This window comes from Salvia miltiorrhiza, unplaced genomic scaffold, assembly GCF_028751815.1.
Source record: "Salvia miltiorrhiza cultivar Shanhuang (shh) unplaced genomic scaffold, IMPLAD_Smil_shh original_scaffold_399, whole genome shotgun sequence".
Lineage (NCBI taxonomy): Eukaryota > Viridiplantae > Streptophyta > Magnoliopsida > Lamiales > Lamiaceae > Salvia > Salvia miltiorrhiza.
This window is the reverse complement of record NW_026651541.1, coordinates 351-11,189: the sequence shown is the minus strand read 5'-3', so window position 1 is coordinate 11,189 and position 10,839 is coordinate 351. Positions and strand designations below refer to the sequence as shown.

The 10,839-nt window shown below is 37.2% G+C and overlaps 1 protein-coding gene and 2 long non-coding RNA genes across 3 annotated transcripts; 2 read left to right on the top strand and 1 right to left on the bottom strand.

Annotated features, from left to right (window-relative positions):
* The first annotated feature begins 340 nt into the window (after positions 1 to 340).
* Positions 341 to 4,626, top strand: LOC131004438 (rhodanese-like domain-containing protein 11, chloroplastic). Its single transcript, XM_057931129.1, has 10 exons — positions 341 to 658; positions 815 to 904; positions 2,531 to 2,638; positions 2,948 to 3,044; positions 3,262 to 3,301; positions 3,388 to 3,462; positions 3,650 to 3,737; positions 3,858 to 3,925; positions 4,166 to 4,238; positions 4,322 to 4,626. Exons 1-10 carry the CDS (start codon positions 515 to 517, stop codon positions 4,403 to 4,405), a joined length of 867 nt encoding a protein of 288 aa, XP_057787112.1. The 5' UTR covers positions 341 to 514; the 3' UTR covers positions 4,406 to 4,626.
* A 2,688-nt stretch (positions 4,627 to 7,314) lies between these two features.
* On the bottom strand, positions 7,315 to 10,131 carry LOC131004430 (uncharacterized). The gene is made up of 3 exons (XR_009095013.1): positions 10,026 to 10,131; positions 8,110 to 8,172; positions 7,315 to 7,598 (listed from the first exon to the last, which is right to left on the bottom strand). It is a non-coding gene; the product is annotated as an uncharacterized LOC131004430 (long non-coding RNA).
* Positions 10,068 to 10,625, top strand: LOC131004431 (uncharacterized). The gene is made up of 2 exons (XR_009095014.1): positions 10,068 to 10,204; positions 10,286 to 10,625. It is a non-coding gene; the product is annotated as an uncharacterized LOC131004431 (long non-coding RNA).
* The last annotated feature ends 214 nt before the right edge of the window (positions 10,626 to 10,839 follow it).

Below are 10,839 nucleotides of genomic sequence, written 5' to 3'. Positions count from 1 at the left end.
ATTAATTTAGCTGTACGAACCATCTTAACCTACGAAAATCAAAGATACGATGAAGAATAAGATCGGCAGTTTCATTAATGGAAGCCATGGAAAGAGTAATGGAAGCCATGGAAAGAGAGAGAAGATGAAGAGGGGTGGGTGAGGAGTAACTTTTGCTGAGTTGGCAGTTGGAGGTGGGTGAGGAGTAAATTCAATTTTTCTTTATTTTTACTTAACAATTAGTAAGGGTGAGATTGTCTTTTCATTCTATTTTGACCCCTAAAGTCATTTTTTAAAAATGGTGGCTACCAAAATCATAAACTATATGCTTTTGGCTACAAGTGTCTATTGTCACTTTTACTTACATATCATCATTTTGACGCGCCTTGTTCCCTTGTGAGTTGTGATAAAACATATCCAGTCCAGATTCTAGGATAAGCAACCAGGGTTCTAGGATAAGCAGAAACAGACAGAACACTTGCAAAATACAAAAATAAAACTATACAGATCAAGAATTCCCCTCATCCTCAGTAAAATGGAAACTTTGGGTCTTCAACTCTCTCCCACCATAGCTCTAAACCTTCCTCGCAGACCAAGAAAATGGAATTATCTTTCGGGCTTTGCGCCGGTGCCGATTGCTACAGGCCCATCTTTCTCGAACAGCAGTATTCGCAGCAACGTAACCCACAATTCTATCCTTTGAGTTTCTGTTTGAGGAGTGTTCTTTTTTCTTGATTATGCGTCTTGTAATGGTGTTTTCAGAAATGGGTTTATGTTGATTTTTTTTTTCTTTTCTTTTTTGTTGTTGTTGTCGATTTGGTATTAATTGTGGCAGGGTGTTACGAGAATGCAAGTGGTTGAGGAGGAGTTCGAGGTGAAGCAGATGAAGGATATGGCGGCAGCTAGAAAGAGATGGGAGGCTCTGGTAATTTTGATAATTCTGTTGTATTAATTTTGGGAATTAAGTAAGGGGAATTTACTTGAGGATTAACTTAGATAAATCAAAATATTTGAGTAAACTTTAAAAGTGTTTAAAATAAAATAGTAAAAATAAAAAGTATTCACTAAAATAAAAAATTTAAAAATGATCAACTACTAGTTTTCAATTTGAGTTTTTTAGCTTGTATTCACAATCGATCTATATTTGAGTTGTGAATTCTAATTTTAAAACTCGAATTCACAATCAAGACAACTAGTAGTGTATTCTAGCTTTAAACTCGAATTCACAACCAATCTATATTTGAGTTGTGAATTCTAGTTTAAAACTTACAATCAAGACAATTAGTTGTGAATTCGTGCTTGAAAACTCGAATTCACAACCAATACTAGCGATAATGCATTGAAATGGTTGTGAATTCAATAACATTAACAACACAAATTCACCTCCACAGCAATATGACAGCACGCAACCTTAAATATTACTAGATTAAATCACACACTTCCTCCCACTTGCTGGAAACGTAGTCCTCCCGTTAAACTCCGGCAGCCCCACAATCCGTTGTGTCACTGGCGGGTTTGTCCCTAGCTAAACAATGTTCTGCAAACTGGCATGGTCAACAATTTGACACTTGACAGTATAACTTTTAAATTCTATGCAAAATTTGAACAAGTTGATCACATCCAGCTTCTAGAAAATAGAATCCACTTCTCAAAAGTAGATGATGCAATCTGCAAAGGAAAATACCAAAAACCTAACCAAGAAAGGCTGAATTTAATCTCAAAGGAATAGGAATGCTGACCTGCCTTGGATGTCATTAAAATTGGAGTCTAGCAGCCTCTGAAATCCGGTCAAGATCTTAGTGGTAGGGTAAATTTGTCTTCTTTCACAAAAAATGATTAATTTTTAAGTTCTTATCTTAGTGGATATTTTTTATTTTTGCTATATGAGAATGGATACTTTGATGTATTGACTCAAAATATTAAATAGTATAGGTTAATTCATTGTTTATTAAAGTGGATTTTAGCTTTGAGATATCCCAAGTCCCTTAATAATTTCTATCATTTGAACTAATTTTACTTGATTCACATCTCATTGAAAGTGGGATTGGAGAAATACTAGTAATGAGGATAAAAATACTCAACCATGTATCTTATCTATGATGAAAAATAAATGCAACCTTAAGGGTAGCAGGAAGAGACTTGTTACTATCTAATTTAAAGCTTTGGGTGCAAAATAATTGTACACTGATTATTGTTGCTAATGGATAACATAGCACTGGTGATTGATGTCTTGTGTTATTTGCCTATTTAGGTTATGTGGTAAATTGGGAAAGTTAGTAGTCATTAAGCTGTATTTACACTCTCAAGCATCATGCATTGTGTGAACTATGGTAGAAGTTATACTGCTAATTAATTGTTCACATCATCATTATGTACAATAGACTCAGTATTGAAAAGTGATTCAACATGTAATTATAAATGTCACTCCTTAACATTTAATATGTATATAGTATTTATATAGTTTCTTATCACTTATTGTCATTTGGGGTTCTCTGTTACATCCATAATGGTTTCTACTGATTGTAGTATGGAAATTATTTTTCTAATTTAGGTTAGGGAAGGGAAAGTCAAAGTTCTAACTCCAAGAGAAGCTGGATATGCCATTCAACTCTCACATAAAACCTTGCTTGATGTACGTCCCTCAATCGAGCGTCAGAAGGTGAACATACAATATTGTTATGGTTTTATATCGCTATAACATGATATTATCATTTTTCCCCTCTTCTGGCTAGCTGCAATCATATGTTACGCTTTATTGGTATAACGTGGCCATTTCCGCTTTGAAAGCTCTTTTCTTGAATATTTTATGATACTGAACTTTGTTGGTTCCAAAATTTGTAAGTTCCTTTCATGGTTTTTGCCATGGGCTTGGTAGTTTGTTCTTGCTTATTTTTCTTGGACTTGCCTTTTTCTTTGAGTTCGTTTCGCGATTTATAATTGGAGATCCTTTTTCAAATCTTGTTGTCAGGCATGGGTCAAAGGCTCAACGTGGATTCCTATATTTGATGTTGACGATGGCTTGGATGCTGGAACTCTTTCAAGGAAGATCACGGGATTTATGATGGGTACTTGAACGTCGAGTTTATTTCCTATTTTTTGTTTGTTGGTTGTTCACATAATGCCTCAACCTTGTGTGTCATGTTCATTGGATAGCTGTCTGCGTCAAAGTCGTGTCAATAATTTGATGCCTTATATGTTGTTTCATGATATTCTGTAAGTCCATAGCTTTCTACTTAATTTAAGTCTTTCTGAAGTAAAATCTAAGTAATCTTCGTTTTTTAGGAGGATGGTGGAGCGGCGTTCCTACACTAACCCTCAACAAGTATGATACTGGTTGTTCCTATTTTTATTATACATATACTGTTATTACATGATATAAGTGTCTCTTATGCAATATTTTCTTAATAGAGATTTCTTATCGAAAGTGGCGGAGAAGTACCCAAGAGACACGGATCTCATCCTGGCATGCCAGAAGGGCTTAAGGTGAGATTTTCTTTCAGTTGATAGAAATCCACATATAAACGAAGATAATTCTTCGATTGAAGTGAGTAGCTCATGTCAGCTGACTTAAGGCGATATTTTCTTTCAGTAGATCACATGTTAGATATCTAAATTTTGCATATTACTACATTCTTCTTCTTTTCATCTTAGTCATCTCATGATCAGGCAGATCCCTCGCAGCTTGTGAATTATTGTATAATGCTGGTTATGAAAACCTTTTCTGGGTTCAAGGAGGTTTGGAGGCTGCTGAAGAAGAGGTAACGTGTTCGTTTCTCTTCCATTCTGTCTTCTTGGTGAATATGTAAGCATATTTCCCAACTCTGGCTTTCACATTCTCAATCTGTTTGCTCTCCTTTGGAGTTGGATTATACTAACAGGATCTTGAAAGGGAAGGGCCGCAACCCTTTAAGCTAGCAGGAATTGGTGGGCTTTCGGAATTTCTTGGGTAACTTCTAACAAACTTTCTTTTACTTAAGCAACTTCTAACGTGGTATCTTAAAATCTTCACTTCAAGGGCTTTCTCTATCTAACATTGCGACTTTCTCATCATTTCCATTAATATATATATCTACAAAATATTCCCATGCTATGAAACTGGAAAACCATAGTTAGTCTAATTAGGTTGTAAATTGTGACTTGAGTTCTATAACAGTACTTATTGTGTCCTATGTTATGCTATGCATAGTTGGACTGATCAACAGAGAGCTGCAGCTGCCAAGGAAGGCTGGGGTTATCGGCTAGTTTTCTCTGCCCGTTTGGTAATCTCTTCCTTGCCTTTTCTGAAATTAGGTTAGAACCATCAATACTTGAACTTCCCATTCACCAGCAGTGTTGTTTGCAGCTTGGACTTGTTCTTGCTGCCGATGCGTTGTTTCTTGGAGCTCAACAAGTCGGCCATTATCTTGAGGCCTTGAGATCTCACTAATGAGCAATAGGAATGGAACATTTTAGTATATTTTGGAGTTGAAAACGAATGGAGAAACTGGGAAAGAAGATATGTGGAGTAAAATACTAGAGTTTGAGTATATGGGATTTGTAGGAGCTGGTGAAGTGAGTAATATGTGAGCAACTTGAGCTTTTGTTTTGGGAATAATTTCATTTATGCAGGAAAGATTTACTTGACCTTCTATAATTATTAGGTCGAAATATCGGAGTGCATTCGCGCATAACATTTGCAGGTAGAAACAAATTCTTCACATTTGTTATTAACTAGAGAGAGGAGAAGAAGAAGAGAGACTAGCGTAGGTGATAAATCTACTTGAGTATATTATTGTGAGGATTAGACTCCGTCACTATTAGGGTTTAGAGTTAGGTCATTACACTAAATAAGGTAAAATATAATTATATCCATATTTACAAATACTCCCCCTTAAATGACTAATTCTAAAAAATATGTTGCCTCATTAAAATCTTGCTAGGAACCCAATGGGACAAAAACCTGGTTGAAGGAAAAGAATACTGTTGTTCCACCTGAAAATGATCATTGTATATTTTTGAGTTGGCGCATGCCGATCTTGTGTAGTAACGCCTTTGTGAATAAGTCCATCAAATTATCGCTTGAGTGAATTTGTTGGATGTTGATGTCGATGTCGCCGCTCTTTTGAAGGTCATATGTGAAGAAAAATTTGGGAGAGATATGCTTCGTCCTATCACTTTTGATGTATCATTCCTTAAGTTGCACAATACATTGTCTTTATATAATATAGTTGGATTGTCCTTTGGTGAAGTCAATCTGCAAGTCTCTTGGATATAACTTGTCATATTTCTCAACCACACACACTCTCGGCTTGCTTTATGGATTGCAATGATTTCAGAGTGATTTGAGGATGTTGCAATCAGGCTTTGGTTCATAGTCTTTCAAGATGTAGTAGTTCCACCGCATGTAAAAACATAGTCAATTTAGGACTTGACTTTATGTGGATCTAATAAATAACCTGCATCTGCATACCCCACTAAAGAGTAATCAAGATCTTTTAAATAATATAATCCAAGGCCAACGGTTTCCTTTAGATAACGTAGAATGTGTTTAACATTATTCAAATGTCTTAAAGTAGGTGCAAAGATATACTCCCTCCGTCCCACCCAAGATGCAACATTTTCCTTTTTGGGCCGTCCCAACCAAGATGCTACATTCTTTATTTGGCAAAAACTAACACTAATTAAATATTTTTTTATTACATTCTCTCTCCTACTTTATCACTTTTTTATTTTCTCTTTCTTACTTTATCACTAATTAAATATTTTCTTATTACATTCTCTCTCCTACTTTATCACTTTATTAATTCTTCTCTCCCACTTTATCACTCCTTAATATATACTCCCTCCGTCCGCCAAGATTATGTCACAATTACTATATCGGGCGTCCGCCAAGATTATGTCACTTTCCTTTTATGGCAATGATCCCACCATCCTCTTTAATATTTTATCATCACTAACACTCTTTATTTACAAAAAAACCACTCAAAATTCAATCTCAACTACTCATCTCATAAAGTGGTGGGACCCTTTCTCCACTACATCAAAATCATCACCAATTTTATTAAATCTCGTGCCCAAGCAAATTGCCATAATCTTGGCGGACGGAGGGAGTAACTCCTTAAATCTTGTGCCCAAAAGCAATGTTGCGTCTTAAGTGGGACGGAGAGAGTATCACGCAAGAAGATTTACACAAAAAGCTATATCTGGTCTAGTGCAATTAGCTAGATAAGTCAATGCTCCAATTACAATAAGATATGGTACTTCATTACCAAGTGTCATTTCTCCATCTTCAATTGTTCGAAATGGGTTTTTATTCACATCAAGTGTTCTAACGACCATTAGTAATGTTAATGGATGCGCTTTATCCATGTTAAAACGCTAACACTTTTTCTATTTATGAAGATTGATGAACAAATAAGCCTTCAGGGACATGTTCAATTTGCAAACCTAGACAATTTTTTTTTTCTAAATCTTTTATCTCAAATTCCTTTTTCAAGTATTCAGCAATTTTATTGAGTTTTTCAGGAGTCCTAATCAAATTCAAATTATCAACATAAATTACTACTATTGCAAATCCATTGTCAGTTTATTTTTTTATGAAAACACAAGGGCATAATATACCATCATTTTTTTCTTTTAACTTAAAAATTTAGTAAGATTACGATAAAATCACACGAAACACAAAAATTTTCTCTCGAGTCTTCTTGCGTCTTGCATGATTTTTAGCCTTATTTCACTGTTTTTGCATGCTTTCTTCGTCGATCTTGTGTTCTTTTGTGTCTATTTCATTTTTTGAATTGCTCGTATCAAATTTCATTTTTTCTCTTTCGTCTTGCTTCCTATCTTCGAGTTGGGTTTTAATTCTTTGTGCCATCAGCTTGCCTCTAAGTGGCAATGGCGGATCCACCGCCAACCATAACTCAATCAAATCGTGGTCGGAAAAGTAAATCGAAAGGAGCCTTGCCACCAAGTATTTCGATGTTCGATAAGGTGGAGAGCTGCACCGAAAACTTGCTTTCCGCACCCGCTGTCTGACTCGCTGAAATAGGCTAATGCTATGCTTGTTGGTGAGAATGAGGGGCATGCACGGGGTAGAGGCAAATCTGGGAAAGTTGTGACCTTGATTGCATCGATTGAAAAAATGTTTCACCGATCGGTGGGGCAGAAGGACGTGGTGGAGCAGGATTCTGAGTTGGGAGAGAGCAGCTGTAGAGATCAGGAAAGCGAGAGTCTCCAAAGCTCGACGGAAATGGCGGCTGAGTTATCGACATACCTTGCGCTCCCAGGTTTTGACTGTCACGACCGGCCTTAATTAAGGATAATTAAGCCGGGGAAACCGTGACTAATGGAGGGAGATTAGAAGCGGGGTAGAAAGGGGAATAATCAAACAAGAAAGGATCGCAGTATCATTGTTAACAACAGGGATATTTATAATATAACGGAGTTTTAGTCGTATAGACTCAAATAACTAGTAAGTTCGGATAACTCCGACTTAACCAAAATAACATAAGACTCCTGAGTACGCAGCGGAATAAGGTTCTGATTACATGTATGAAGACATGTAACCCTAGAGTTCATTAATACATAATAAGACAAAAGAGTCCCGCTCGTCACTTCATCACCATCGGCAGCTGCTCAACCTGCACATTTAGAAATATATGCAGGGCTGAGTACAAAAGTACTCAGTGGGCACATATGCCTACTATGAAATATAACATGCTTCGTAAAGTTGTAAATTGTCATGCCATCATAAACAGTACAGCAAGGGAGTTTTTCGCTAAAAAGGCCCAAGCTTACTAAATTCATTTGTGATTCTTAAAGTTCGACTGCAGTCTAAGTTCTGTAATCTATCATATCTGGAACTGTGTGCCGGAGAGGTGGCCACCTCTCACGACACTTGACCGGCCAACCCGCTAGATGACTCACGGTCACTGGTGTACACTAGCCCTGGCAGGATAGCTATCAACTGCTCAGGACCCGAATTCGATTTCATAATAACTGGCAAAGCCACATCAGATAGATATCATACCAAACATTGAAACATTTATGGCAAGACAACAGTTGAAATAATTTCCAGTTCAAAGATTTTGCAATGAAATAATTGTTCAAACATAACATTAAACTCATTTGATATATATGAAAGTAACCCACCTGATAGCAAAGCTTTGCTACAGATTAGTGACTCCTTGACGAGCTCTTATTCTTGCGCTCGACCTTTAATCCGAGAAAATAACGTAAGACTTTAAATCGAGGGAAAATTCTCAATTAAATGAGAATGCGTAATTAAACTATGCATGAATCTCGTATGCATGAACTATTATTCTGAGATAATAATCAGGGAATTTCTATTGTTAATCCAGGCTATCGGATTTAAACAAAAGCTAAGTCTCGTCTCATGAAGCCGGATAATTAACAAAAATTAATCCGTTCTCTTCGGGGTGTTCTAATCCGTCAATTAAATAAACCCCGCTCCTCGTAGTCAATAGAAAATAAATAAATACTTCAGCTTATTCGCTTTATAACCTCATAATTAATTGGCTTAATAAATATGAATAAGTAATGTTATAAGATTAAATAATTAAAAGGCTCAACATAAGGCAACCTAATAATTAAGTAAAAGTGGGCTTGAATAATTAACATGAGAGGCCCAATTGAAATAATTCATCGGCTCAAGTAATTAAATAAATCTTGGCCCAATAAATAATTATTTGATTAGCTGGGCTCAATTAAATAAATCTAACGAGGCCCAACGAAGATAATATAACAGCCCAAATAAAATAGATGGCCTTCAATTTAAATAAATTCGGCCCAATGAAATAATGTAATAAAAGCCCATCTGAGTAAAATAAATAAATTCAGAGGCCCAATCAGTAATTAAAATCGGCCCATATAAATAAATTCAGAAGCCCAATTCATAATTTAAAATCGGCCCAAAATTAATAAATAATCCAGCCCAACTCAAGCCCACTGAAAATAAATAACAAAGCCCAAGCTCAAAATTCGGCCCAAAAGAAATTAGAGGCCCAATTCTTCTCTTACAGTCCACTCTCTCTCTCTTTACATCACCAACTATCGGACTCTCTCTCTCTCTCAAAACAATTCACGCTTTTCTCTCTCTTTTCTCTCTCTCAAAACCGACGCTCCCTCTCTTCCTCAAGGCCGATCGGCCTCTTCTCCTCCGGCTAAATCTGGCCGGCTGCGCCTCCTCCGGCCGTTCAGCCATCACTTGCTTCGGCCGGCGTCATCTGTCGACGCGTCTCAGCCCCGGCGCCGTCCTCTTTCCTCCCCCAACATCGAGCCCTGATTCTCAAGGAATCAGCGCTGCTGCTGCTGCTGCTACCCTTTCGAAATTGGGCGACCGGTCGCCGTCTGGGAGCGGCGTTGCTCCGGCCTGGAGCCCGTCGGCCTCCTCTCCTTCCCCTCGTCTCAACTTTAGACGCCTCATCGCCTAGGTTCTCCCTCTCCCTCTTGATTTACCCCAAATCTATCAAATTGAACCGAGCCCTAACTTTTCAAAGTCAGAACTCGCCGTCGCCGCTGCGATCTCCGGCTCTCTCGTTCGTCGGCAAGCGGTTGCTGCTCGAATCTGAAAGTTGGTTTATCTCCTCGACCTCTCTCATAATTGATCGGCGTCAGCTTTATCTTTCTCAGTTGTTCAGCCGCCATCGTCTCTGATCGGCTTCGGTTGCCGACGCGGGCTCCATCAACGCCGTTGATGCTGTCCTAATTCCAGAAAGGAAGAGGTCGCCGCTGCCGGGTAGCCGCTGTTCGGAGCTCGGTACCCGGTCGAGGGCAGTCAGCCTCCCCCCCTTAAAAGCTAAGTCAAACCGTTCTCTTTTATCGATTCTTAATGCGAATTAGGAAAGATAAGGTGTAATCTCTTCTTTGCTTTGCATAAACTCAAATTATGCTTGTTTAAAACTTCATATGAACTGTCACTTGCTCATAAAAGCGTAGTTGGTGTAATTACTAAGTTTAAGATGCTATAAGGTCTTCTATGATTGAACTGATTATGCCCATGCTTTAATATGAATGTTTACGAAAGGATATTTGAGATTGTGCATTACCTGTGATTGCTTTGTGTTTGGGTGGCTGTGTTGAAACATGGTATCATCATAATATAGAGAAAGAAAAGCCAAAGATCGTAATTGTATTTCTTTGATATTGCTTGATATTTCCGTATTACAATGATACTCAATTTATAGGTTTAAGAATGATCAAAGTCATGCAAATCCCTATAATTAAGGTACTAAAGTCCTACAATATATATTTCTTTTGACTTTACTTGTGGTTTTTTCTTGACTTTGTTATTGAGTATTTTCAACAGGCTGGAGTATGAGGTGGATTGGATGGGGTGGGCGGCTAGCATAGGGAAAGGAGAGGTGTAGGGAGAAGGGAATAGGAGGGGAGGGGCTGTAGCTGTAGCAGCAAATTCACACGCCCCTTATCCCTTTTTTTTTTCCTCTTTGCTTTCTTTTTTTTTTCTTTGTTGGGAGATGGTGTTTTTGAATTGTGGGCTAGGAACTTGTGTGATCATTGTAATAGATAGGTTGTAAAAATTGTGGTGTAATAGATAGAATCTTCCAGCGTTGGTCATTTTGTATAAAAATGGTAACTTTGATTCTGCTATTTAATCGTCTATCTGTGTATCCGTATATTCTAATAAATCTCGTGTCTCGATATTCTATTTCTTGTCTTGCTAATGTCAAAAGACTGTAAAATAATTCTAAATTAAATCCGTAGATTTAATTCATCTGCTCATCTAATATCTAAATTAAATCCGAAGATTTAATTTTCCTCACAACTCGGTATAATCCATGACTTAAGTAAAAATAATAATAATAATAAAAATAATATTTCTATTGTAACTATTAAATAACA

What these genes read in the sequence shown, in the direction of transcription:
- LOC131004438 (XM_057931129.1), top strand. Translation starts at nt 515, where the DNA reads ATGGAAACTTTGGGTCTTCAACTCTCTCCCACCATAGCTCTAAACCTT. An exon ending in CCTCAATCGAGCGTCAGAAG is followed by an intron (nt 2,639 to 2,947) that starts GTGAACATACAA and finishes TCTTGTTGTCAG; the next exon opens with GCATGGGTCAAAGGCTCAAC. An exon ending in CCTACACTAACCCTCAACAA is followed by an intron (nt 3,302 to 3,387) that starts GTATGATACTGG and finishes TTTTCTTAATAG; the next exon opens with AGATTTCTTATCGAAAGTGG.